This window comes from Columba livia, chromosome 1 (assembly GCF_036013475.1).
Source record: "Columba livia isolate bColLiv1 breed racing homer chromosome 1, bColLiv1.pat.W.v2, whole genome shotgun sequence".
Taxonomy (NCBI): Eukaryota; Metazoa; Chordata; class Aves; order Columbiformes; family Columbidae; genus Columba; species Columba livia.
The window spans coordinates 4,562,673-4,590,573 of NC_088602.1; the positions used below are offsets into that span (position 1 = coordinate 4,562,673).

Below are 27,901 nucleotides of genomic sequence, written 5' to 3' on the forward strand. Positions count from 1 at the left end.
CTCAGGTGCTGGGATGGAAGCAGGGAAGAAATTCCAGATGCAAGAAGAGGGTGCAGGGTAGAGGGAAGGAGGGGACCGTTCTCATCACTTTCTACTCTGCCTGTTTCCATAAGATGGCAGAAATCTGCCTGCAGAGACCTGCAGAGACCCCCTACGAATCTTTTTGTGAAAGCAAGGAGAGCTGTGAGAGGAGACTCTTTCAGGCCAAGAATGCAATGTTTACTCTACCTGGGTACTCAGTTTCAAATCTCCAAAGAAGGAGGCCCAGGAGATGATGATAACTTGAAGCCAAAACCCAGAGGCAAGTGACTGAAATGTCTTTGCAGGTCCAATTTCCTGAAAGTGAGAAATTCAGTCCTGATGATTCAGAGATACTGGCGTGGACACAACTGCAGGAAGAACTACGGTGCTGTAAGTAAAGGGGTGCTTCCTCTCACCTATGCCTTCCTACTCCTTTAATCTGGAACACATGTAAGGGTTTCCTGGCTTAAAATGTCCCATGGAGTACAGGAGGGGATGGGGTTGACTTTTATCAGTTGAAGCAATGAATGGAAGTTTGCTCTTGCTGTTTCAGTTTCTCGTTTTAGAAGGCACCTGACCACTTTCTAGCTGTCCTTTTGCCCATGAATTAGATGTTCAGTGCATCAACTGGTCACCTGAGGTTTTAAAAGACTTCCCCTAGTTGCCAGGTGACTGAAAAGTCAAGAACAGCTCCCTTTGAAAAACAGACTCCATCTCCAAGTGGGGTTGTATCTGGATTTCTCTTCAGTCCAGTCCATGGCCCTCTCCCCTCCCTGTCCCACCTGACTCTGACCTAATAGTGGGTTGTTTGGGAAGTGTGCTGTGTCTAAAGAGTCTAACAGTATCATCCTTCAAGCCTACAACTTGAAAGAAATAGCCACTTCCAAGCTGGTCATGATGCTGTGTCCTGCCATGAAAGAGTCACTTGGCCATCAGGTAGGAGGTCCACAGGTGCTGGACCTCAATGGGAGCAACCCTCATGCCATGTAGCTACCTTGGGATGGCCAACCAGACAACCTGAGGCTTCTCAAGAGCAAAAACTCTGTAGGACTCAGTGGGGGAGAAACTGCCTTTATCCTCCCTGTGCTTTGAATCAGTGCCGCAGCCGGAGGGCTTCCTTTCTCCACCCTCTTGGAGAACCTCCCTCCTGAAGGTTTGTCCTGGTGGTGGCTGATTTCAGTGGCTCTTATTTACAGCCGTGCAAGAAGATTAGTGATGAAATCTGCTTAGGGTGGGCGAGCCCCTGGGCAGTGGGGTGGTTTCATCCTGCTCCCTCTTGCAGATGCGGATCGGCTTCCTGAGGCTGCAGGCCCTCTACCGATCCCGCAAGCTCCACAAGCAGTACCACATGGCTCGCCGGCGCATCATCGAGTTTCAGGCACGATGCCGGGGATACCTGGTCCGCCGGGCTTTCCGTCACCGTCTCTGGGCTGTCCTCACCGTCCAGGCGTACGCTCGGGGCATGATCGCCCGAAGGCTGTATAAGCGTCTTCGGGGAGAAGTAAGTACCATGGAGGAGGTCATGGGAAACGGAGGTGGGGAGAGGGGAATTAAACAAGTTTCTGCATCACGTGCTCATGGGATTATTCTTCAAAGAGAAAAAAAAAAAAATCTAGAAAATAAGTAGATGCCTATTCAAAAGGGCTCTTGTTGTTATTCCCCCAGTATCATCGACGCCTGGAAGCAGAAAAACTTCGTCTGGCGGAAGAAGAACGACTCCGAAAGGAGATGAGTGCCAAGAAAGCCAAAGAGGAAGCAGAAAAGAAGCACCAAGTACGTGGGGACAGATCTCTTTCTGAGGTTCTGTCTCTGTTTTCCAGGGACTGTTTTTACTCCTCTGAGGGGGAATGCCAAAAATATCTAAGGGATTTCTGCCCTGCTTGAGCGGTTTGTATTTAATTCACTGAAGAACTCTGTGCTCTAACTAGCTTGAAGCTGCTCCAGAATTTCTGATCTGCTGCACAGGAATGCCAGAGATTACAGTTATTATTCACTGGTTTTTGCTATTGTATAAAGGCTGAAGGGTGAACTGGGATGCTGTGGTCTGTGCACATGCATGGTTACTGTAGAAAATGAAAAAATGAGATTAGTGAGAGTCTCTGTTCATGAATAAAACCCCCTAAACAGGCACTAAGGAGAGAGAAAATGCTATTGCTTTGTCTTTCTGCAATTAGGAAGCTGAAGCAAGGACAAGTTACTGGTTTGCTCCGAGTCACATTGCTGGATAGCACCCCAAGCACTGGGCAGTCTGCCTCTCTAAAACCAAGCTCTGCAGAATTTAGTGCCAGCTCTTTGAAAGGAGCTCAGTCATTGTACTTGTCCTCTTCCAGGTACGCCTGGCCCAGCTGGCACGGGAAGATGCGGAGAGAGAAGTAAAGGAGAAGGAGGAGGCACGTCGGAAGAAAGAACTCTTAGAGAAAATGGAGAGAGCTCGCAACGAGCCAGTGAATGACTCAGAAATGGTGGACAAAATGTTTGGATTCCTGGGGACGACGTCCTCCCTGCCTGGCCAGGAAGGACAGGCACCCAATGGCTTCGAGGTACTGGAGACATACACAAGTCTGGTTATCACAGGAAAGGCTTTAGCAACACACTAATAATCATGGGAGAGCGGGACAATCCAAAAGGGGGTCTCTGAAGGCTTCATTCAAGACCATGCACTTCTACATGGCCCAGAGGGTTGTCATGCTGTGGCTGGGGACAGACAGACAGTCTCCAGGCTTTCTCTGGGGATACTGCATGGAAGGGAGAGGTATCACTATAAGACCATTGGGGACATGTGACATTTGACACCTTCTACCTTGTGGTTCATCACAGCTCACAGCATTTGGTTCCTGGACAACCTTTCCCCATTTTAGGAGTGGGGCCATGGCTTGATGTTTCTCCTATTGCTCTGGTGACGTTCCTGGGCACAGCATGTCCTTCAAGATTGAGGCTTTGCATGGGCTTCAGAGTTATATTTCATGGTTTTCTCTCCAACCAGCCTTTTGTCTGGGTGTGGAAATAAGACAGACAGAAAAGTTAGGGCCCAGGGGAAAGTGTATTTCAGTATCCAAAGTCACTCTGCACACCTAACATGTCCTTCCTCACCAGGATCTTGAGCGAGCCCAGAAGGAGCTGGAGGAAGAGGACCTAGATGCAGCTTTGCCTCTCCCTGAGGAAGAGGAGGAAGATCTCTCAGAGTACAAATTTGCCAAGTTTGCCGCCACGTATTTCCAGGGCACGACAACACACACCTACATCCGCCGGCCTCTCAAACAGCCTCTTTTGTACCATGAAGATGAAGGAGACCAGTTGGTGAGGCAGGGGATGAAAACCCTTGAGCAGGGCGCGGTGGGTTGGAGCAAACCTGGGGAACCCTCCAGCTAAAGGAGATCACAGTTTCCCTTTGGGATATGCTGTTGTGCTCATGGTTTGGTGGACAGCACAGCCGTCATCTGCTGCACGCATGTTAATAGGCACTGTCCTACCATGCTTTGATCACTGACAAGACAAGGTGTGTTAGAGGGACGCAGTGGTGAGTCCCCCTCTGTACCTTGATATTTCGTAGAATCATAGTGTCATAGAATAATTTGGGTTGAAAGGGACCATCAAAGCTAATCCAATCCAAGCCCCTGCCATGAACGGCAGCATCCTCAACAAGATTAGGTTGCTCAGAGCCCCGTCCAGCCTGGCCTGGGATGTCTCCAGGAATGGTTCATCCACCACCTCTCTGGGCAACCTGGGACAGGCTCTCATCACCCTCACTGTAAAAAATTTCTTCCTTGTGTCTGACCTGACTCTTCCCTGCTTTAGTTTGAAACCATCACCATTTTTCCTATCACAACAGTCCCTGCTAAAAAGTCTGTCCCCATCTTTCTTCTAGGCCCGTTTTCAGTACTGAAAGGTCCCAATGAGGTCTCCACAAAGACCTTTGTGCTAGGACCGTTAATTAAGCGCTCTGCACTCAGGGCATAGACAATGCAAATTATTGAGTGAGCAACACTTGTAAAGTTACTACTCGGCAGCTGAAAAAGTTGCTTCTTACCTTACCAGTGCAGAGTTAGAAGAGGAGAAACACTTGTTCTATAACCAGCAGTACCAGAGCAGAATCATAGTGAACTTGCATGGCTGTAATGAACATTACGTTGGCCATGAACTTGCCTTCAGTGTGGTTGCTCAGGTGGGATGTATGCTGCCGGCAAAATTGTTTTATATGACACAGGAAAGTGTTTTATCTCCTGCAGATGTACAGAGAGACCACAGTGATGATCCTGATGGATTCAGCATGACTTGACCACCCCCTCCACTGCCCTGGCATGAGCTAATGGAGTTTAACTTTCCTTTCAAACAGGCAGCACTTGCTGTATGGATCACTATCCTCCGTTTCATGGGAGACCTCCCTGAGCCAAAATATCATACAGCCATGAGTGACGGTGGTGAGAAGATACCAGTGATGACAAAAATCTATGAGACTCTTGGAAAAAAGACCTATAAGAAAGAACTGCAAGCTCTGCAGGGAGAAGGAGAGGTAACTGCTGTGGCTGTAAAAGAGGCGGTATTATTAGGTGTTGGCTATTGAAATGTGTTGGAAAGAAACAACTTGTGGGGTTTGCTGCAGGCATTCAATTTGTTGATTTTTTTTTTTTGCAATTAAGTTATAAAGGGAGGTTTGCCTGTGTGTCAGGTGTTGATCCTGTCCCTTCTTCTTCACAGGGATAACTGAATGTCCCCCAGTAATACAGTAAGGAAAGTGATGTCTCTCATAAGGCTTTGATCTGTCTCCTCCTCCTTGTAGGTCAGAAATACACGGGGGGAGTGTAATGTCCTGGGTCATCGCTCTCTCACTTGGGGATTTCTTTTTGATCTGCTCTGCATCAGAAGAGAGTAAATTAAAAATGTGCCCTTAATCTTGGAGCAGGAAGTAAAGTCACCAGGGGATTAAGCTGTGGAAATCCTCCCCAAAAAATCCCTGGTGCAACCTAGTGTATTCTGGGATGTCACTGGAGGACTTTGTCTTAGGACCACTCCCAGATAAGACATTGTTCTGGATAAATCGTTAAGGTGCTTTCATCTTTGGTAATTGCTTTATTCAACAGGACAAGATATTACATGGAATTGGGATTTTCTAGATGATACAGTTGCATTTTCAATAAGTTTTCTGTAGTATCGTTTGGATAAGGCATCAGTTGCAGAAGTAAATTAAGAAATTTCCTAGTTTTTAGAGACAATTATATCACTCATCACTTTCAGTGAATTACCTGAGAAAGAGAGTAGCTTCATCTGGATTGTAATTCTGTGAAAAAATGCACCAAGAATAACTTTTCATTCCCTCTACATATAATTTCTTTCTTGTTTATTATGAAAAGGCATATTTTAGCCAATTGAGACAACAGGTAGTACAGAAGAGAAGGAAAATTTAAGCAGTCTTTAAGCAGAGTGCACAACAGTGCAGAGACATGTCTGAGCTGACCCCGAGCATGATGATATGAAAATCCTGGTTTACAGTACTAGCTTGGCTTTCTAACAGCTATAAACCATCACAGCTGCAAGACTCAAAGTTTTGGTCGGGTGTAAAATTACAATCGTTTCAAGGCTGTTAAATGGGGAGAGGTTAACTGGGTCAAAAAGTGAAGTGATTATCCATGCCATTTAAATCTGACAACTAGCATAAACTTGGTATAAAAGTAGAAAGGCAACAGTAACTTGATGTTACATAGTCAGTGCCTGGGTCTGTTCCACATCAAATTTATTTTTCTGGAAAACGTTGATAGAGCACAGTGACGAAACCCCAATGGGTAACTACCAGTCCATGAATCCCTGCCTAGATGACTTCCAGCTCACAAACCTGCTGTGCAAGTGGCTCATCTCAGAGAATGGTCTCACTCATAGAATAATTTGGGTTGGAAGGGACCTTTAAAGCTCATCCAGTGTCACCCCTACCATGAGCAGGGACATCTTCGCCAGCTCAGGTTGCTCAGAGCCCCGTCCAGCCTGGCCTGGGATGTCTCCAGGGCTGGGGTATCTACCACCTTTCCACCCAACCTGTTCCAGTATTTGCAATGTAGGAACAAGCCTGAATGTCACACAGCAGAACTGTCTGGACCTAGGTTGTCTAGGAGTCAACCATGCATTCAACATAATGTTTTTCTGACATCCCCAATATGTAATTTTGATCTGGGAGAGGCTCATTTATTAGAGAGTATCTGCGCACTTCAGAGCCAGACCTGGGTTATGAGGGCGTGTGGGAATATGGATCCGAACTTAGGGTTGCCTCCAGCGTCTGGAAATATCTCACTCTCTGCCCAGGATCAATGAGCTCAGGGGACAGAGGGAGAGCATGTACTTGGCAGCGCTCTGTGTCTCACCCCCTTCCATCCACACCTTTCGCTTTGCAGAGTACTCACATTGATGGGCACAAGAAGAACAGTGTGCGGCACAAACTGGTCTCCTTAACACTCAAGAAGAAATCCAAACTGACGGAGGAGGTGAGAGGAGACGCTTGGCCGCCTGGCAGCACAAGTGCCGTCGGATTGTCTGCAGCCCTCTCTGACTCTCTTCTGCTTTTCCCTAGACAACATAGAACCAGCCCTCCTCTGGGTTTGGCGCTACCTGTCTCTCTGCCTGAAAGATTTAAGGAGTGTTTAAGGGGAAAGGTTGGCTTCCCGTGTCTCCTTGAGTCATTCTGCACCTCGCGCCGGCCTCCCCTCGGCTCCCGTTCTCCATCCATCCAGCATCTTCCCTCCCCTCTTTCACAGCCTTCCATCCAGCTGCTGATACCTCCCACCACCCTGTGATGGTCTGAATGTTAATCCCTGCTTTTAGTTTCCTGCCCTCCGCCATGGTGTAGGTAGCAGAGGTGGGATAGCCAAAAGCCTTCACCCATACTCTGCTCCTCTCCAAGTGCCAGGATCAAAATTCCCCATGGGAGCAGTTAGCTTAAGCTGAAAGCTTTTGAAAATCCCACTTCAAAAGACTGAGGAACAGGAAATGTTTTTTTTTTTCTTTTGGTGGGGAATGAAAGCAGGGAAAAGATGTGGATTCAGTCTTCTTTTACGCATGGCCATGTCCACTTCCAGAGCAGGGACCATCTCTCCTGGCTATAGATGCTTGAGAGCATGAAGGTTGCTCTCTTAGGTAGCCACCCTCCTTCCCTTTAGGGTCAGTGGGGAGAAATAGGACCCAGTCCAGCTTAACCTAAGTTGTCACTCCATAAATTCCTATTTCAAGTGGCTCTAAATGGAGACTGGTTTGAGTAGCTGAGACATAGAGCTGGTAGGCGGATGAACGTCATCCCTGTTTTCCCAAACAGCACCATGCTTATGCGCTTTTGCCTGCGTCACTAGCATAGGGATCAGGTCCATTCTGTCAGTGTTTTAATATATTTTTTAATATAACTGAGTTGAAGGAACAGGCCTTCCTTGGCAATAAGCTTGGGTTATTCCAAAGATCCTTGGTGGCCCTTACCTGGCTGCAGGACCAGTTCAGATCTGGGATGTAAGGATGTCATCACAGAAACCATGGACAAAGACCAAGCAGGTGGAAGTGTGACTAGACAGGACCATTTCCATCTTCACCCACATATGATTAAAGCCAACGAAGTCACACCCTCCCATTGCTGATAAAGTGCTAGAGTAAAGAACTTCTGAGACCCCTCCTGGCTGGTGGAGGATTCCTCCTTGGGGAGCACCACACATTTGGGATGGGGGTGGGGGGGACATAGTAACTGGCTGTACTGAAAGAGAACAATGTGTCTGGTTGGCAGGTGACAAAGAGACTTCACGATGGCGAGTCCACACTCCAGGGTAACAGCATGCTTGAAGACCGACCCACCTCTAACCTGGAGAAGCTCCATTTCATTATTGGTAATGGGATCCTCAGGCCAGCCTTAAGGTTAGAAATCAAGACAGAGGCATAAACATGACATTCTTTTCATTCCTTCTTCCTTGAGCTATGCTTGTCCAAATGATTTTGCTACTGTGCGCAGCTTTACAAAACTCTTGTTATAGGATTTTTCTGGTTGTGTTTTATAATATGGGCTGGATCATGTTCTTCACTGTCCATATCTGGCCTGACTGAAAGACCATGCAAAGGGACTCAAATGCTTCCGAAAGTGCTAGTGGCTACTGCATTGTTTTTTTAAATGGTCACTCTTTTTCACTGTGCCTTTTTTTCTATTTGACCATTTAGATCTCTGTTGTTTGTGTGAATATTTTTAATGGTGTACTAATGAAAAATTCAAACTCACTTCAGTTGCCAAATTAAGCACTCAAAAAATAGAAAGTGCCAAATTAAGGCCAACTGTACTTCTTTGGTTTAGCCCATTTATGTGTGATTGTTATAATACAGTCCTTGTTTATGTATTCTTACACTCTTTTCACTCACACCTATCTGCTAACTCCAGGAACAGGTGTTGCATCCTCATCTGATGACTAGTTTCTCTAATTTTCATTTCATCCTCCCAGATCACCATGAAACCCTTAGCCTTATTTTTCTGCACAAGGTCTGTTCTGAAGGCAGACCTTGTAGTGTCTCATGGACTTTCCCATGGGCCTTGTCAACGTAAGAGATTGGCTAACGAGTCTTTGCTGCCATCCATGTAGATGAAGGAGTAACGTTATCCCTCATTTTGTATGTAGAGAACTAAGGTTAAAGTCAAAAGTGGACATGAATTCCCAAATTGAGATACTTGACAATGTACACACCTGTTTGTATGTAAGAGATGGACAAATGTTGACTTCTACTGGAGTCCCCAGCACTTCCAGAAAGCAAGTTCAGATGTCTCAAGAGGAGCACCCAGCAAATACAGACTCTAGCTGATGGTCTTCTATGGAAGTTAGTTTAGAAGCTTCTCTTGGTATCACTGGGAAATATTTGTGACAAACAAGGGTAGACTCCACCATCTAGAGGTGACATTCATCTGCCTGAACCTTCAGACTCCCCTTTATTTCCCTGATTTTCTCTGAACAGCATCATTCAGCTGTGGGAAATCTCAGCTGAAGCATAGAGAAGACTCAGTGGACAATATGGGACTGGTAATGGATTTGAGAGACAAAGCAATGCCTAGGGTGACCATCATTAGGGCAGTTAAATGAATATCCTTGCGATTCTAAAATGAACTTTTCGCTATCAATGACATGCAGGTGGGATCTGGCTCTATTTCTGTTCATGCTGAAAAATACCACCTCGTTAACTCTATTTTTTTTTTTTAATTCCTGTTGCAGGGATGAAATCTATTGTCAAATCTGCAAGCAGCTGACCCAGAATCCATCCAAAAGCAGCCACGCCAGGGGTTGGATCCTGATGTCCCTCTGTGTGGGATGTTTTGCTCCTTCTGAGAAGTTTGTGAAGGTAAATTATACATTATGTTTCTCTTATTAGTTATCCATCAATACATTTTCTTTTTCATGCACAGAACCAGCTTTTCCCTTGGGTTTCACAGTAGAGGGAATCCTGGTTTTTAACTTTGCCAGGAATTACAATGACATAAAGTTCCTAATCAGAAAGAAAAGTGTGCATGATCCTAGGCTCAATGTGCAAAGTGGATCAGATGGTTTGCTCCTCGGAAGTGTCTCTTTTTCCTATGACTTAAAAGGGAGCGTAGACATCCAGTTCAAACAATGCCTCCTGCACTTTAGATGTGTGAAGATGTGATTAAGTGACTTCTGGCAGGAAAATTGATCGTGGGAGGCTGCAAGTGGAATTTGGACACCAGGAGCAGCCCACGTTTCTCCCCTATTTCTCACATGCAAAGGTCTGTGCATTCATTCCAACATCTACTGGCTTTGACAATACGACCTCAGGCATATAACTAACAAATTTGGCAAGGAATAGTACTACATAGCTAATTATAAATATAAATCAGTATAAATAATTATACATAGAAAGGGAGAGGTTTAATTTACCTGGAAGTATGTTTGCATAGTTGCTCTCTGCATGCTACAACTTGCCCCACCACGTGTTATACTGAAAACATCCAACTCTAAACAGCCACATGAGAGACGACGCGTAATGTATCTTCAGAAGTGCTGTGGATCAGCAGGACTGAAGTCAGTGGGAGATGCGAAGTGGCTGACACTCTTGAAATTCAGGTTGTTCTTAAGGATTTTATTTTTTTCCTGGGCAAATTCAATGTTTTTTTTGCCTAAATATGCACAGCCTGCCTTCCAAATGAGTGACATACCTACAGTTTGATTAACACCACTGGGCTGCTCGTGTTAATCGCATACCTAAGAGTTTGGCTGGCACAGGGCAGAGGACTGAGCATTGTGTCTTTGATTTGCCATGACATGACAAAACCTTCTTTGTCCCTCTCAGACCTTTGAATGTTGGAGCCTGGACCTGCTCCCAAGCCTGTTGGAGATAGAACTGTTCCATTAAATTCCACAGATATCAGATCAGGTACTTGGTCCTCAGCACTGAAAGAGCTGAAGCCAAGAATAGAAATCCTTCCTTCATCCTCAGGTCTTGCCAGTATGAAATCTAATAAAGCAGATAAATCACTGGCAAAGTGGTGGAAAATTAAATTATGTCTGGAAATGAGATCTGAGAAAGTGTGCCACAGGAGGTTGTGTGGGTTTAAGTCTTTAATAGCGGAAAATTATTTTAGCTGAGTGAAGCACTTCTCAGAAATAATTTAAGGGTAGCTCTGGAGACTCAGAGATAGAATCATAGGATAGTTTGGACTGGAAGAGACCTTTAAAAGCCATCGAGTCCAACCCCTTTGCAATGAGCAGGGACATCTTCACCAGCTCAGGTTGCTCAGAGCCCTGTCCAGCCTGGCCTGGGTTGTCTCCAGGAATGGTTCATCCACCACCTCTCTGGGCAACCTGGGACAGTGTTTCATACATAGCTCTACCCAAAGTTATGGTCCATGCTGAAATATGTGGCAAGGATCCCTAGAGGGATCTAGACTCTACAGAGGGATCTGGGCCGGCTGGATCAGTGTGCCAAAGTTTAACAAATTGTCTGAGGTTCAACAAGGCCAAGTGTCAGGTCCTGCATTTGGGTCACACCAACCCCAGGCAGCACTACAGGCTCAAGGAAGAGCAGCTGGAAAGTGTCTGGTGAAAAAGGAGCTGGGGTTGTTTACAGCAGCTGAACATGAGCCAGCGTGTGCCCAGGTGGCCAAGAGGCCACGAGCATCCCGGCTGGTACCAGCACTGGTGTGGCCAGCAGGCCCAGGGCAGTGACTGTCCCTGTGCTGGGACCTGGGGAGGCCAAACCTTGAATCCTGGGGGCAGTTTGGGGCCCCTCACGCCAAGAAAGCCCTTGAGGTTTTGGAGTGAGTTGAGAGAAGGGAACAGAGCTGGGGAAGGGTCTGGAGCACAAGTGTGATGGGAGCGGCTGAGGGACCTGGGGGGTTCAGCTGGAGAACAGGAGCTGAGGGGAGACCTTCTGATCTCTGAACTGCCTGAAAGGAGCTTGGAGCTGGGGGGGTCAAGCTCTGCTCCCAAGGAACAAGCACCAGGACAAGAGGAAATGGCCTCAAGTTGCACCAGGGGAGGTTTATATTGGATATTGGGAAAAATTTATTCACAGGAAGGGTTGACATGCATTGGATCAGGCTGCCCAGGGCAATGGCGGAGTCACCACCATCCCTGGAGGGGTTTAAGAGATGTATAAATGAGGTTCTTAGGGACACAGTTTATTGGTGGACTTGGTAGTGTTGGGTTAACAGTTGGACTTGATCTTAACCTAGACATTTCTGTGATTCTATGAATATTCTAAACAGAGTTGGAGAGGGTTTATACTAGTTCTGCCCTTATTGATCAGCCTTTTGCACCTTGTGATGTTGGAGACGATAGGCAGCTGTGGTGAATGAAGATCCTCTTTCCTCCTCTTTTCCTTCTATTCTTTGTACCTTTCAACTAACAGGCTTTGGTGGGAAGGTTCAGTCACAAGGAAGGAGAAATACAAAAAATATGTAATTACATAGTCCATTATTAACAGCATAATTAAAACTACACTTTTACACAGCATCAGCTGCTTGCAATCATTTGCAGCAGCTCCCAGTCATATATCCTTACCTAGTTTTTTCAGAGTATGTCTGTAAGTTACGATTGACAGAGATATCTGTCTCTCTACCCTTGTCATTTATGGACTGACAGTGTTATAGAGCAGTCTGTGCTACTGGAAGAACAGCTATGTGTTATCATTCAGAGAACTCTTTATCTATTCATGAAGTGTCTCTGAAAAATATGGTTTACAGAACTATCAGTCTTAGCTACCATTCTGGCCAAGGTATTTATGTAATATTTTTTCAATGTATTATCTTTCACATTGAGGAAGTCATTGAATTTAATTTTCTCTACAGCAATGTGGTTGTATTTTTAACATACAGTGAAGTGCTTCAAATTCAATTTGAAATCTGGCTAAAGAAACATCTGTTTAATGTAATTGTGAAAGATCTTTTCTACAGACAGCTAAGTGTTCTGAGTGGCATTTGCTTACAATTCCCCTGGATCGTTACTTGCATGTCTTTTTCATTCACTCCCCTCCTTTTGGCCAACACTCAATAACATTTTATAATGCATCTTTAAAATATAGAGATAGAAATCAGCGGCAGCAATAGCAGGAAAATCTGCTGCACTGGCTTTGATCAAAGGTCTGTCTGAGCTGGTATCTTATCTCCACCGAGGCCAGAACTGCACGGTACAAGGACAAGACAACGGTATAGACTGTCCTGCTTTCAGCAACGTGATGTAGGAACATCCTGAGCCTGAGCTGTTAGTCCCACAGGGCTTTTTAACTTTGGCAAACACTCGACCTCTAGAGCAGATGGTCTAACCTATGTGTTCCTTGATGCCAACAGTATTTAAGGAACTTTATCAACGGAGGACCCCCAGGTTATGCTCCCTATTGTGAAGAGAGGCTGAGGAGGACGTTTGCCAATGGGACAAGGACGCAGCCACCCAGCTGGCTGGAGCTGCAGGTACGAGACCCTCCATCCCCTCCCCATGCAGATGGGGCTCAGGGTTTAAACCTTTCACTATCACGAGAACCGCATCTCTGGCAGGACTGAAAGCAGGGCAACAAAATGCCTATTTTTCTCAAGAATTTTCAGGTATTTCCAAAATATGACATTCCTTGTGCAGCCTGGCTTTGCTCCAGAGGATGCTGAAGATCAGTCCCTTCAGCTACATCAATACTTGTAAATTAAATGTGCTCGAGAGTGCGCTCAGACATTGAGGCCAACTGGCACAGAGCAAGCCCCTGTGTATGCTAGGAAATTGTCTTCCAGATGAAGGTGGCTGCAGGAAAACCACCTGCTGAGGATGGTCCCTGGGACTTGTTCAGGGATAACCAGAACAGGCATAATTTATGCAATAATTGCTCATTTTCTGTGATGGTTTACTAGCATAGACAGCTGTACTCCAATGCCCAGGAGCATTTGTAGGCATGCTTGGATTTACTGGATTAGACACTTAGGTGACTGAATGTATTAAATAAAAAACCTGGGACTTCCAAGCACTTCCAGTGGCTGACTGGACTTTATCCTGTTGAGAAAGACATTATGGTAGTATTGAAAAGCAGCCAGTTGGTGGGATCAGGAATTAGAAAATGGTTAACACAGTTGGGTGGAAGAGTATGTAGGTAAATAGTCTCAATGGGATTGAAATTCACATGCCTTTATAAAGTTTGACTTTAATCTGTTAGGCAACCAAGTCCAAGAAACCAATCATGCTGCCTGTCACATTCATGGATGGGACAACAAAAACGCTGTTGACCGACTCTGCAACAACTGCTAAAGAGCTCTGTAATTCTTTGGCTGACAAAATCAGCCTGAAGGACCGATTTGGCTTTTCGCTTTACATTGCACTTTTTGATAAGGTATGTCTTCAGTGGTGTTCCTGACTAGCTCTATGAAAGAAGAGGGAGGTTGTCCTTGCCATCATGTATCTTCCAGAGGGCAGAAGGATCCTATGCTCTGCAAAAATAGTCAGCTTCGAGGAATGAACTTTTCTACAGTGCAAGTTCCAGCGTGGTTTTCACAATTACTCAAATGCTGGAGCACGATTGTAGAGACACTATGAAATCTTCCTCCTTGGAGATATTCAGAATTTAACAGAAGGCACAGAGTAACCTGATCAAAGACAGACCTGCTCTGACTAGTGGGCTTGACCAGAAACCTCCAGAAATGCCTTTTCACATACATTATTCCGTAATGTTATGCTCTTACTCTCAGTCAAACTATTTTGAGGCGAATTTCCAGTAAAACAAACAGCCTGGATTTTTATGCAAGGGAGCAGCCATATTAAATTGGATGCTAGTGGTTGAAATTAAGGTTCCAAAATTACCTAAATTTTGAACTGCCATACCTGCACTGGCATTTAACCTGGCTTATTTAACATAAAAACATACGTGTTTTCAAAAATCCCATAAAAACAAATGTGAGTGTAAATGAGATGGGAAAATTGACCTAGGGTAAAACTTCATCAGATGACAAAACAATTGCAAGCCAATGAAACAGAATTATTCCTATAGCTGCTGTGTAAGAGGATGAAGTATATTCTCACCTCTACATGGGGCCATGCCTGCCTGTGCGCGGAGAAGGAAATGGTTCATACTCTGTCTTCTTGGTCTTTTTTGAGGAGACATTCACTCCAGGATGTTCATTTCGAGGAAATTTAGTGTCTAGGGCCTCGTGCCAGACCACAGTGAGAAGACAGAGGTGATACACAGAGTCACAGAACAGTTTGGGTTGGAAGGGACCTTCAAAGCTCCCCCAGTGCCACCCCTGCCATGAGCAGGGACATCTTCACCAGATCAGGTTGCTCAGAGCCCCATCCAGCCTGGCCTGGGATGTCTCCAGGGATGGGGCATCCACCACCTCTCTGGCCAACCTGGGCCATTGTCTCACCACGCTCAGTGTAAACAATTTCTTCAACAGGACAAGCTGTTTATTCCAGGTTTGTCTGATGCTTAGCATGGTTGCATCTAAGCCCATGACTTTGAAATAGGATGTTTCAAAGCACCGTATGAATAAACAATACTTTATAACAGCACTGGTGTCTTTGCTAATTCGCACTGATGCTTTCTTTTCATTTTGGATGGGAAACTGGGGCTCAAAGCAAAATGGCTCACCCGTCTACGATGTAGACCTATTCAAACTTGGCTGATTGCTAGAGATAGATACTTCGATTTATTTTTATTATAAAGGAAGAAGCCTGGATGACTGTCTCAGAGATAGATACCTCTAACTAGAATGACTGGCATTTAATCGAGTGCCACATTTCCCTCTGCCCTAACTAGGTCTCCTCGCTGGGGAGCGGCAACGACCACGTGATGGACGCGGTGTCTCAATGCGAGCAGTACGCCAAAGAGCAGGGAGCGCAGGAGCGCAATGCGCCATGGCGGCTCTTCTTCAGGAAGGAGATCTTCACCCCTTGGCACAACCCAAGTGAGGACAACGTGGCCACCAATCTCATTTACCAACAGATCGTGCGAGGGGTGAAGTTCGGGGAGTACCGGTGTGACAAGGTATGTGACCTCAGCAGCTACTGGTCTGATCCAGCATGTATTCTTGATATGGCAAAGTAGGTTTCACCAAAGAGGATGAGAAATCTTCCTCCCTGAACACTTATTAGTTTGAAGATTACGGTGTTCAGCTGGGAAACAGTAGCTACACGCATCACATCCTCTTGGCTGGGTACAGATTGTGCCCTATCCTAGTGAGTTTTGGATAGGAGAGTGAACAGCCTCTTCATCCATTGTCCTTAGTTTGAAGGGTCACAGGTAGTCTGTATGAGGCGTGGAATGACCTTACAACCTTTGAAGTTATAAGGAAGGTATGCATTTATTTACGACGCCAGACACACGGGGAATCATTTCACCTAATGCGTGTGTAAAATTACAGTAGTTGTGAGCTTGGTTAAATGCAGTAAAGTGTTACATATTCATGAAAGTTTTAGGAACACCTATACATATTCATAACCTGTCCCCGAGAAGGTGGTTCATATTACAATGAGTTCTGGGAGACCATTTCCATAGTCTCCACCTCTGGCTCCTCCTGGTTGCAGCTCCCCAGTGATCGTGAACCCGGGTCCTCTTTCTCTGTACACGGTCACCTTTGGTCCAGTGTGATGAGTTGGTTAGGTCTCAGACTGATGAGTTGGTTAAAACTGGCGTATCTCCTGGCCTGTGCCCAAGTTTCTGTTATCTAGTTCACCCAAGGATGCATCAAGGATGCACCCAAGGATTATTATTTTTGCAAGGCGTCAGTGAAGTCCTGTTTCTCGTACATTAAGTTACACAGAGCTAAGCAAGGCTAGGCAATAGTGATGTGGGTTAAAGGGTTAGCTCTCTAAGTGTCTTTAGTGATGTGGGGTAGGGTTAGTTCTTTAAGTGTTAGTTATTAAGTGTTAATAAATTAGTTGTCAATTCCCTGTATCATGTAACCAGATCACCAGATCACAAGAGTAAGTACACAGCAGAATCCTGTTTGATGAATCCTGATAAGCCTTAGACATAAGAGATGCTTTTGAGGATACCCAGATCTCTGCCATGCAATACAAATCAAATAATGCTGTCGTATGGTGAAGGGATATCAGCAGCAGAAACCTCTAGGGTCTCTGGGAGCTTACAAAATTATTCCATTGTCACTGAAATGAACACTTCAAGAAAAGTGAAAATCTCTGACAATGTCCATCACTTTCTTTTTCCCCCCCTTGTGTTTAAAATCATCCAGGTGACAAATTGAAGGTATCTCCCTTCCCCAACACCTAATCATTCTTCTGTGATCCAGTTAAGACCAGTCACCTTGGGAACTATATGATCTTTTCCCATTTATATTGCATTAATTGCAGCTCTTTTATCCTATCAGAAGTCCTGGCCTTTCTTCCTTTCCTTCTCTTGCTCCTGATCTCCCTGTGCTTTTATCATCTCAGTAGCTCTATTATTTCAGCCCAAAGTTCTGGTAATATAGCTGCACCAAGGGACATTTAACAGTTCTGCATAATGCACCGGCGCTTCAGTTGCTGGGCTTCTCAAGTATGAGAAATGATGGATACACACAATTTTCAATCATTAAACTCTGTCTACCATAGCAAAATCACCCACTGCTGGCTGCAGGCACCAGAAGCAGACTGAACTGCAAGGAAAGACTGGTACAAACATAGAAACATAGAATCATAGAGTAGTTTGCATTGGAAGGGACCTTTAGAGCTCATACAGTCCAACCCCTGCCATGAGCAGGGACATCTTCACCAGCTCAGGTTGCTCAGAGCCCTGTCCAGCCTGGCCTGGGATGTCTCCAGGGATGGTTCATCCACCACCTCTCTGGCCAACCTGGGACAGGCTCTCACCACCCTCATTGTAAAAAATTTCTTGTGTTCACACACAGCCCAGGGTTGCATGGTGCAGGTCACTGAGCGTATTAAGTCTTAATCATAGCTTTTAGTGGTCAATCTCCTGAACTCTGGATGTGCAAAAAGCACTAGTGAAGTTCTTTTAAAAGGAAGCATCTCTACAACATTCTGAAGCAGCAGTACATACAACCTCCACAAAGAACTCCTTGAGTCATGTTGAGGTGATGGCCTGATAACAGCATTAAGCTGGCTTGTTTGGCTCCCACAGGAAGAAGATCTGGCAGAAATGGCTTCCCAGCAGTACTATGTGGACTACGGGTCAGAGATGGTTCTGGAAAGGCTGCTAAATCTAATTCCATCCTACATCCCAGACAGAGAGATCACAGCTTCGAAAACAGTGGAAAAATGGGCTCAGCTCATTATAGCTGCACATAAAAAGGTGGGAACAATAGGTGACCTGGCAAGGACCAAGGCATGCTTCAGTAGCTTCATGTGCCTATCAAACACGTATCAGACATCATGGTTCAGCTCTTAGCCTGGCCTGAAGCTAAATCAAAAAAAGGGCAAGTTTTGTACTAGATGTATTCACCTTTACCACTGGTTTTGAGGTAAGATCTGACAGAAGACGACAATCTGCAGAGATTTACTGTGAGAAGCAAAATGCCACCTCTGGGGTTTCATTCCTGGTATGCAGGATTGTGGTGTTGTTGGTTGTATTACAGTGGCAGTTCATGTCCCCAGGCACTGTCAGGACCTTATCATGCCAGGGTTTGCATAAAATATCCCTGACTTCCATAACAACATTTGTGACACCCTCCCACAGCAACACCTTCCATAACTCGTTATTCATAACTCCTAACCAACCGTAAGGGTTGGTCATCCAGGCATGAGAATTGGCATTCATTTAACAGCAGAACCCAGCTTTAGATTAAGACTCCTAAAACATAAGCATCTCCATGTGTGTTAGGAGTCCCACCTCCTACTACTGTCAATGGAGACCCAAGGATGCAATTCAGTTGGATCTTGAAGGATTTACATCAGCCTGTCAGATAAACACAGAAGTCTCAGGTATCTGAGGATGTCTTAAATGAAGCTAGATGTCTGTGCTTAAGGTTTATTGAATGTCTGTTTCCAGCCAAAGGACTGTCAAGCTGAAAGGTAGACTCTTACCTTAGGGAAAGCAAGATGAATCACACTGTAGATGCTTGCCCAGGTTTCTCAGAGCTAAATTATTCCCTGAAGTGGAAACTGAAATTTTGCCGGGATGTTGTACAACCTATTACATATTCCTGTTAGACTTTGGCCCCTATTGTCATCGAGGCCTAAATTAATATCAGTTCGAAGATCTTCAGGTGGCATGAATTGGTTTTGTTTGCTCTCTTCCTGGCTCTAACTTGTTTTGTGCTTCATGTTGGTTGTAATTTGCTTTGTCTGTAGGGAATTTACACTCAAAAGAGGGCAGACCCCAAAAAAGTGAAGGAAGAGGTGGTGGATTTTGCACGTTTCAAGTGGCCTTTGCTGTTTTCTCGGTTTTACGAAGCCTTCAAATTCTCAGGTGAGTCAGTAGAGCACAGGACACTCCAAAGCAAAAGGAAAGAGAGATAGGGACTCCACAGGCAAGAAGACTTAATGGACCATCTAGTTGATCTTTTTTAGATACATTATTTTGGCGCATCCTGATTTGCAGTGGCTCAAGATACATGTCTGCCACTATTTCTCTTTCTAAAAATAACACTGAGGTTTTTTTATCATTTCATCTCCCTTTGAAGTGCATAATTTTTTTATGTACTAAGACCTTTCATGAACTGATTATATGTCTTGCCTTCAATCCAGGGCCAAGCCTGCCTAAAAATGATGTGATTGTAGCTGTCAACTGGACAGGGGTGTACTTTGTGGATGAACAGGAGCAGGTTCTCTTAGAGCTCTCTTTCCCTGAGATCACAGCTGTGTCAAGCAGCAGGTAAGGAGGAATAGACTTAGTTGGTCATCTCAATTTAAACCACTCTTTTTTCAGGCTTTGCCTTTTGATGCCATTATCTTTCCTGTTTATGTCTCCTATAAAAACGTATCCCAGAGGGGGAAAGCTGCAAGGGCAGAGTTTCACCTTGGCCACCATTAAAGGTGATGAATACACTTTCACCTCCAACAATGCAGAGGATATCCGGGACCTGGTGGTGACCTTCCTTGAAGGACTAAGGAAAAGATCCAAGTATGTGGTCACTCTCCAAGATAACCCAAACCCTGGTAAGTAAATGATCCAGCCTAGTGATAAATGTATGGATAGATTCATTACTCCCGAGGGATTTAGAAAAATATCAAACTAATGGCTGTTTTTCTTGCAGTGGGAGAAGACTCTGGGTTCCTCAGCTTTCTCAAAGGAGACCTCATAGTTCTGGACCAGGACACGGGAGAACATGTGATGAACTCGGGGTGGGCTAATGGATACAATGAACGGACCAAGCAGAAAGGGGATTTCCCAACCGATTCTGTCTACGTGTTGCCTACAGTCACTATGCCTCCACTGGAGATTGTGGTAAGCTGTCTTGATACAAAGCCCAAGGAGGTCAAAGCCTTTCTGAAGAGCTTAGATCTGGCCAGAATCAGCCTGACAATAAGGTGGATACCAGAGTGGCTGAGAGGTGTCAGTTTGCCTGAGGCAGAATTGATTTCAGCCTTTTCTCTGGTCTTTGAACACCCCAGGCTTGTGACTTGGAATATCCATGAATCCTGCTACATCCCTCCAGCTGGTCTGATTATTTGTAGCTGTATTTGGGGTTGGTGGGTACACTCACATATGGAGCTATAGGACTGAAAGCACATTATCTTCATTAGGAAATGGTCCACAATATATAAACATTTGTTCTTCCTTGCATTACTGATGAGAATAGCACACATAAATGAGAATTGTACAGTTCTTACTGGCTCTTAACTGGAATTAATGGATTATTCTTATTCATTCACTGTTTATCTTTTCATTTTATACATGCTTCCTCTTTCTGGATGCATCAAATATATATTATATAAAATATACCAGGTAACAGGGACTTTCTCATCCCACAGGCACTGGTCACAATGACCCCTGACCAACGACAAGATGTTATCAGAACCTCTCAGCTGGCAATTTCAGACAGTGAAGAGAGAGTCAAGCCATACACCTTGGAGGAATTTTCCTATGATTATTTTAGGTGACTTTTTAAATAATCTTCACAAATTTTAATAGAAGTAGAAATCCAGCTCCAGGTAGTTTGGGAATCAGGGATATTTTTTGCTACTGGAAAAGCCTCTGAATATCCCCTTGTATGACTTTGTACAGCCTCCAGTTTAGGTCATGGTATTTGAGATGTAGGTTTTCCATACACAAGGTTTTATGAATAATTTCTTCAGACTGGCTCAGCACTGGTGTAACGGAGTGAAATTTGGTATTGTGTGGGAGGCTGGATATTCCTTTCTGACGATCCCATACACAACATCAGACCGTATAAGTAGCAGCTGAATTGTGTGGACATTTTCACCTCAGCTCCAAAGATTGAAGTGTGCACCACCGTCGACCAGATTGATCCCAAAACTCCTGCTCCTGTTCAGATGGGCTGGCAATCCAAACAGGCACCCCAGATCCTCTGGGATGTCTTCACCCTGGTAGACTTGTTCTGCTAAGCAATATGCTTTCATTACTGCTGCCCTGATCATCTATTGCTATAATCCTTCCTCTTGTGGTTAGAAGCTTTTTGGGGCAGGGAAGGTTGTTCCATACTTGGGCGGGGTCCTTAAGTGACTTTTCTGAGCCCTATGAAAGTACAAATGGTTATCTTAGGGTAGAACTGGAGCTGGATACTTGCTAAACTGTGAATTTACATTTGACATTAGAGTTCAATAACCAAGTGTTGTGAGCAACCCTCCTCGGTGAAGCATTGGCCACATGCGGTCCCTTCCCACCCTTTAACCTTTCCACCTTTTCTCTTGCTTTGCCTTTGCCACCAGACCACCTCCCAAGCACACCCTGAGCCGGGTGATGATCACAAAGAGCCGCGGGAAGGACAAGCTATGGTGTTACACCCGTGAGCCCATCAAACAACCGTTGCTGAAGAAGATCCTGGGCAGCGAGGAGCTGTCTCAAGAAGCCTGCATGGCCTTCATTGATATCCTTCCATTGCCTGGGGTGAGCCCTTGAGGAACAGATTGGACAGGCAAAGAGTTGAGCAGGATCTTCAGGGCCTCAAACAAAGCCAATACAAAGGTTTGTGGTCCCTCTTAAGGACTTCAGGACCATGTCACAAGCTTGGGTCTGATCCTGAAATCTATACTCAAGCATTCTTTAGATATGAGAGGTATTAGTACTGCTTAATAAATGAGGGCCAGAGAGCAAGTTTTTGAGTCCTGCTGGTCCACAGTGCTTAGTGGTTAACTCACCATCTCTGTTCTAGTTTGCTTCAGCGGTGTCTCCCCAAAACACATAGGATCATAGAATCATTTTGGTTGGAAGAGACACTCAAGCTCGTAAGGTCCAACCATTAACCCAACACTGGCACTAAACCAGGTCCCTAAGAACCTTATCTACGTGTCTTTTAAACCCCTCCACAGATGGTGACTCCATCACTGCCCTGAGCAGCCTGTTCCAATGCCCGACAGCCCTTTCCAAGAAGAAATGGTTCCTAATATCTAACCTAAACCTCCCCTGATGTAATTCGAGGCCATTTCCTCTCATCCTATTGCTTCTTGGGAGCAGAACCTGACACCCCCTGGCTCTAACCTCCTTTCAGGCAGTTCAGAGATAAGAAGGTCTTCCCACAGCTCCTGTTCTCCAGGCTGGACCCCCCAGGTCCCTCAGCCACTCCCCAACACACTTGTGCTCACAGAATCCCAGAATGTCAGGGATTGGAAGGGACCTCGAAAGCTCATCCAGTCCAATCCCCCCATGGAGCAGGAACACCCAGATGAGGTTACACAGGAAGGTGTCCAGGCGGGTTGGAATGTCTGCAGAGAAGGAGACTCCACAACCTCCCTGGGCAGCCTGGGCCAGGCTCTGGCACCCTCACTGACAAGAAGTTTCTTCTCAAATTTAAGTGGAACCTCCTGTGTTCCAGTTTGTACCCATTGCCCCTTGTCCTATCATTGGTTGTCACCAAGAAGAGCCTGGCTCCATCCTCCTGACACTCACCCTTTACATATTTATAGGCATTAATGAGGTCACTTCTCAGTCTCCTCTTCTTCAAGCTAAAGAGCCCCGTCTCCCTCAGCCTTTCCTCCACTCCCTTCAGCATCTTTGTTGCCCTGCGCTGGACTCTCTCCAGCAGTTCCCTGTCCTGCTGGAACTGAGGGGCCACAACTGGACACAATATTCCAGGTGTGGTCTCCCCAGGGCAGAGTAGAGGGGCAGGAGAACCTCTCTGACCTACTGACCACCCCCCTTCTCATCCACCCCAGGTACCATTGTCCTTCCTGGCCACAAGGGCCCAGTGCTGGCTCATGGTCATCTTGCTGTCCCCAGGACCCCCAGGTCCCTTTTCTCTACTCTGCTCTCTAATAGGTCATTCCCCAACTTACACTGGAACCTGGGGTTGTTCCTGCCAGATACAAGACTCTACACTTGCCCTTGTTATATTTCATTAAATTTTCCCCCGCCTAACTCTCCAGCCTGTCCAGGTCTCACTGAATGGAAGCACAGCCCCTTCAGTATCTGCTGTGGAAGGCTGCAGCTCTAATCAGTGTGAATGCAAACCTGTCCATAAGGCCTCAGGGACAGGGTTTGGAATATACACAGCATGGGAGAGATGAGCTGAGTACAGACATAGATTAAATCTGTTGAAGTGGCCTTTATTTTTTTGTGGGGCTTTGCTCTAGGATCCAAACTTCATGGTTTTAAGAGTTCTGTTGATATAAACCTGTTACTGATTAATATTACCCTATTGCTGTTACTACCATTTTTGTCTTAGTAGGAAATGATAACAGAAGGAGGAATTTAAATATCTGGGGAAAAAAAAAAAAAAAAAAAGAGGACATTTGAAATTTTGTCCTTTTCCTTTTTCTGTATCATACAGGTTAATTCAGAAAATTGTGGCCTGTTCTCACACAGAATAGTTGCAATATGGCCTGATGGTGAGAGTCATCATCCAGCTTACATTACTGCAGCTCCACTGGTGTCTGACACTAGCTGAAAATCTGGTCTTTTACAGCAGTACCTGTGTGTGGTCAGGTAACAAATGATCATGTGCAGCTTTCTTAGGTTGACATATGCTGACCCAAAAATCATTCTTTCAACCTAAGATGATGCATGGTAAAGGGAGGGAGTTAGCTGGACCTGTCCTAGAGAGATTAAAAGCCTTTGCCATACATTGTGCCTCCTCCGACAAGTTGAAGCCACTTCTGTAGTCATGTGTAGGATGGTTTTGATCACATCAGCAGCAGTTGCTCTTCCCAAATTATCCTGGTTACTTGATCCTTGACTCCTACCTCCCACCAGTGCTGAAGTACATGGGTGACTACCCATCCAAAAGGACCCGCTCAGTCAATGAGCTGACAGACCAAATATTTGAAGGTGCCTTGAAAGCCGAACCCCTGAAGGATGAAATCTACTGCCAGACCCTCAAGCAGCTCACAGACAACCACATCAAGTGAGAGTCGTTCCTTCTCCTTGGCCCAAATGCACTAGCCTGTGTTCAGCAAATCAAACCTGAAGTGTCCATGCCATGAGTCATTTTTTTCCTCCTGGGTCTCTCCTCATCTAGGTACAGTGAAGAGAAAGGCTGGGAGCTGTTGTGGTTGTGTACAGGCCTTTTCCCTCCAAGTAACATCCTCCTCCCCCATGTCCAGAGGTTCCTGCAGTCCCGGAAACATCACCCCTTGGCAACAGACTGTATCCAGAGACTCCAGAAAGCCCTGAGGTATGGCACCAAAAGACTTCCTAGTCCCCACTGTGCCACAGCATTCAAATTCGCATGAGGAAATACAAGTAGGAAATATTTTGGTGGCTGAGGGGACAGTGAAAGCTCACAGACTCTATCTGAGTTCGACCGAGCTGAACGAAAGGACAGTGGGTGGAAGAGGTCACTGGTAAACTGCCTGGGGAAAAACAGATATTAATTAAGTCAACTTTGTCATGCCAGCTTCATTTGAGTCACCTACAACCTAAGCAAATACACATTCCCCATTCCAATTTTTCTTCTTTTTAAAGGGGAAAAAAGCTAATACTATGAAATTAGCCAAAATTACTCAAAAAAAAAAAGGATATGTATTGAAATGTAAGATTTAAACAAAGGATTCCTGCTTTGATGCTGTGGCACCTGCCACTTCTTGTTTTGCAGGAACGGATCCAGGAAGTACCCACCCCATCTAGTAGAGGTGGAAGCCATTCAACACAAAACCACCCAAATTTTCCACAAGGTTTACTTCCCTGATGACACTGATGAGGTAAATGGGGGAGGGAAGGAAATTCTTTTCTATCAGCTTGGCTGTCAATTTTCTTCTTAAAATCTCAGAAGAGGCTAGTGTTGGCTCTGATTCAGAAAAACTCAGCCTTCCCAGAAGACTCTGGACCAAAGCCAGACCAATGTAAGGAAAACCCATCCTTATCTACTCTGACCAGCTCAGGGGGCTGATTTACTGCAATTCACCTCTTTTCAAGACGTGGCTGATATGCTGGCATTCACTGGAAGCTTTATAATATGATTCCAGCAAGAGGGAGCTTGGGTGGGTTCATCACCATCCACTCTCTTAGAGGTTCACAAGCCTTGGCCACCAGTTATTTGCATCCTAGACCAACAGACATTGTCCACCCCACTGTACCCAGCAGGGTACCATGACAGCTCTCCCTGAAGACTAGGCAGGGAACAGTGGCAAGTAAGCAACTTAAATTATTCTTTCTGACCTGAGATGACACAGAAATCATGATACCTGCACTCAGGAACCTCTCATTAAGCATCCTACGTGCTAATAAGGCAGCTAATTACAATATATCGATGCCAGAGCAGATATACATGTCCTTGCAGATACTGGCACTGATTAGTCCTCCTGTGAGGCTCGCACCTCTTTCTCCCCTTGTGCCCTTGGGCACAACTAAATTCTTATGTTTCCAGGTGGGTTTATGTATGATTGCACACCCACAGGAGGAAAAGGATGATTCTTCTCCAGCAGATGTGTGCCCTGGTTTATCCATAATAGAGAGGTGAAAGAACTGCTGGGATTTCTCATCACATTGAGCATTTTTTACCACATGACCAGCAATAAGCTTCATGCACAAGCATCTGTGTAAGAACCAGTAGAAGGAAGCAGCGGGGACTTCTGCACTTGGATGGGTTTGCTGTGATCCTTTTGGCCATGACCATCACACAGGTGGACTGGCAGAGAAGCATCACCCCAGTGCAACAGGCATCTGCACCAAAGGGTTGCAGAGCACTGATCTCCAGGGCAGACTCTTGTGGGATGTGGAACACGGGTCCTGGTGGTTTGGTGGTTCAAGGCTATCACAGTCATGCATGTGGTGGTCAGAAGCTTAAATTCCTTAAGTGGCTATGAATTAAATCTCTTTAAGCAGGCAGAGCAAAACTGAGGTGTTGCAAATCCTGAGCACAACTCAAAAGGCAAAACAGGGGCTGGGAACTGCATGCAAGTGGGACAGTCCTTTAGATATTTCCCCAATAGGTAAAGCAGGAGTCATCTCCTCCCCTCTCTTCAGCCACCCAGAAGTCAGACATTTGTTCTAAGCCAGGCATCTGGCCTCCTTATCATCAGTAGAGAGATAGCTGGGGAAAATCAGCCTGGAGGTGCTTCTCTCAGTATCTCTCCCCTCTAGACAAATAGCTCTGAGAACTGTTAGATCAGAAAAATCTCTTGCTTTGCCTGGGAATCCCTGGAGAAGCCAGCACAGAATATACATAGAGCATCATGACGCACAGCAACAGCCTGGCTGAGCTTCTGCAAACGTCACTTCCCATGCCCAGTGCCACGATCCACAATGTCACTGATGTCATTGGTGATGGGCACCTAAATCCCTTTGTGCATCTGAGCCTAAAGTTCTTCAAAGAGAGAATAAAGTGGAAATTAACCTTGAGGTAGCAGTAGTGGCAATCTTCCTTTCTTTGTAGGCATTTGAGGTGGAGTCCAGCACAAAAGCCAAGGACTTCTGCCAGAACATCTCCAACAGGCTGCTCCTAAAGTCCTCTGAGGGCTTCAGTCTCTTCGTCAAAATCTCTGACAAGGTGAGTGACCCACCTGCCATTTGGTATGCATTGGTGGAGCCAGAGCTATCTGCACCCTCACAGGTGAGATGCATTTCTCTGCAAGAATTGTGGTGTTTCTAAGTCAGATCCATCCTGTTACAGGTCAGATTTGCAGTATCTCAGCCCTGGCTTACAGCCATCATCCCAAAGGGCTTAAAACACAGACAGGCAAAGCTATCCTAGGCTGTTGCTGAGTCAGCTTTATGAGAAAGGACTAAGTAAGAAAAACATGCATCTTAGAGCTGCCTCAGGCAGCTGTGAGAAACCTATGGAGATAGTCGTAAGAAGGGAAATTAATTGCTTCAGTGAAACAGGAAGCTCCAATAAGGAGTAATGGGTGAAATACCCTGTTTCCCCCAAAATAAGACCTTCCCTGAAAATAAGACCTGCCCTAAAAATAAGCACTAGCATGATTTTTCAGTATTTTTGAGGATGCTCAAAATATAATCCCTACTCCAAAAATAAGCCCTTGTTACAGTTCATTTTAAAAGTTGGTTTAAATAGCATCCAGGCAGCTATACATGTAAAAAAGTAAACACCTTTGGGAGAAAAAAATAATATAAGACCCTGTCTTATTTTGGGGGAAACAGGATAAGAGGGAGCCTGCAGCAAGGTGCTGGCTGTGGCTTTCTCACATCAGCAGTTTGTAACACATCGGTGTAACCAGGACAAAACACTGAGTGACAACTACAGGAGATGGGGCAATGGCCAATCTGCCTGTGGCCTCTTGCCACTTGCTCAGCCTTTGTAACCATGTGCTATGTCCCCCAGGTCATCAGTGTTCCTGAGGGAGATTTCTTCTTTGACTTTGTGAGACACCTGACGGACTGGATAAAGAAAGCAAGACCAGCAAAAGATGGTAACAGTGATTTTTCTCTGTTATGGGTTACACAGAGACCTCCTGAATCCCTACAGAACTTTCAAACAAGACTGACCAGTCTGCCACATCTCTTGGGCCACACTACTGTGGTTGTGCTGTTGACACCAGCCCTGGGGACATCATCTGCAAGATGTCCAGAAACAGCAGGGGTAGACCTGGCAGCTATGAGGACCACCTGCTCACAGGCAGCTCTCCAGGGCTGGCGCAGGGAAGAGTTTCAGTGGTGGGATTCATCTCACCTTGCTCACCTATCTGCAGCAGAGTATCAGTAGCTACAAGACACAGGTGACTCCAGGGTGCAATTCTTCTGTCCTGCACAAGACATGAGCACTATGGAGAGGAGATTCAGGCCAGACATGAGGAAGAAATTTTTGCCCCTGAGGGTGGTGAGAGCCTGTCCCAGGTTGGCCAGAGAGGTGGTGGATGAACCATCCCTGAAAACATCCCAGGCCAGGCTGGACGGGGCTCTGAGCAACCTAATCTGGTTGAGGATGCTGCTG

General features: G+C 45.5%; 1 protein-coding gene across 2 annotated transcripts in view; it reads left to right on the forward strand.

Annotated features, from left to right (window-relative positions):
* MYO7A (myosin VIIA) overlaps positions 1-27,901 on the forward strand; it is a 113,181-nt gene that overhangs the window by 77,565 nt on the left and 7,715 nt on the right. For both annotated transcript variants that reach the window (XM_065075097.1, XM_065075155.1), the window contains 24 exons: positions 327-411; positions 1,304-1,522; positions 1,687-1,794; positions 2,352-2,561; positions 3,115-3,318; positions 4,355-4,531; positions 6,399-6,488; positions 7,766-7,893; positions 9,225-9,351; positions 12,815-12,934; positions 13,660-13,833; positions 15,256-15,483; positions 17,578-17,748; positions 18,747-18,864; positions 19,143-19,269; positions 19,384-19,553; positions 19,652-19,842; positions 20,370-20,494; positions 21,288-21,445; positions 23,764-23,917; positions 24,032-24,187; positions 24,608-24,713; positions 26,387-26,500; positions 27,293-27,380. In XM_065075097.1, the coding sequence (XP_064931169.1) occupies positions 327-411; positions 1,304-1,522; positions 1,687-1,794; positions 2,352-2,561; positions 3,115-3,318; positions 4,355-4,531; positions 6,399-6,488; positions 7,766-7,893; positions 9,225-9,351; positions 12,815-12,934; positions 13,660-13,833; positions 15,256-15,483; positions 17,578-17,748; positions 18,747-18,864; positions 19,143-19,269; positions 19,384-19,553; positions 19,652-19,842; positions 20,370-20,494; positions 21,288-21,445; positions 23,764-23,917; positions 24,032-24,187; positions 24,608-24,713; positions 26,387-26,500; positions 27,293-27,380 (3,548 nt within the window). The remainder of the gene's footprint in view (positions 1-326; positions 412-1,303; positions 1,523-1,686; positions 1,795-2,351; positions 2,562-3,114; positions 3,319-4,354; positions 4,532-6,398; positions 6,489-7,765; positions 7,894-9,224; positions 9,352-12,814; positions 12,935-13,659; positions 13,834-15,255; positions 15,484-17,577; positions 17,749-18,746; positions 18,865-19,142; positions 19,270-19,383; positions 19,554-19,651; positions 19,843-20,369; positions 20,495-21,287; positions 21,446-23,763; positions 23,918-24,031; positions 24,188-24,607; positions 24,714-26,386; positions 26,501-27,292; positions 27,381-27,901) is intronic.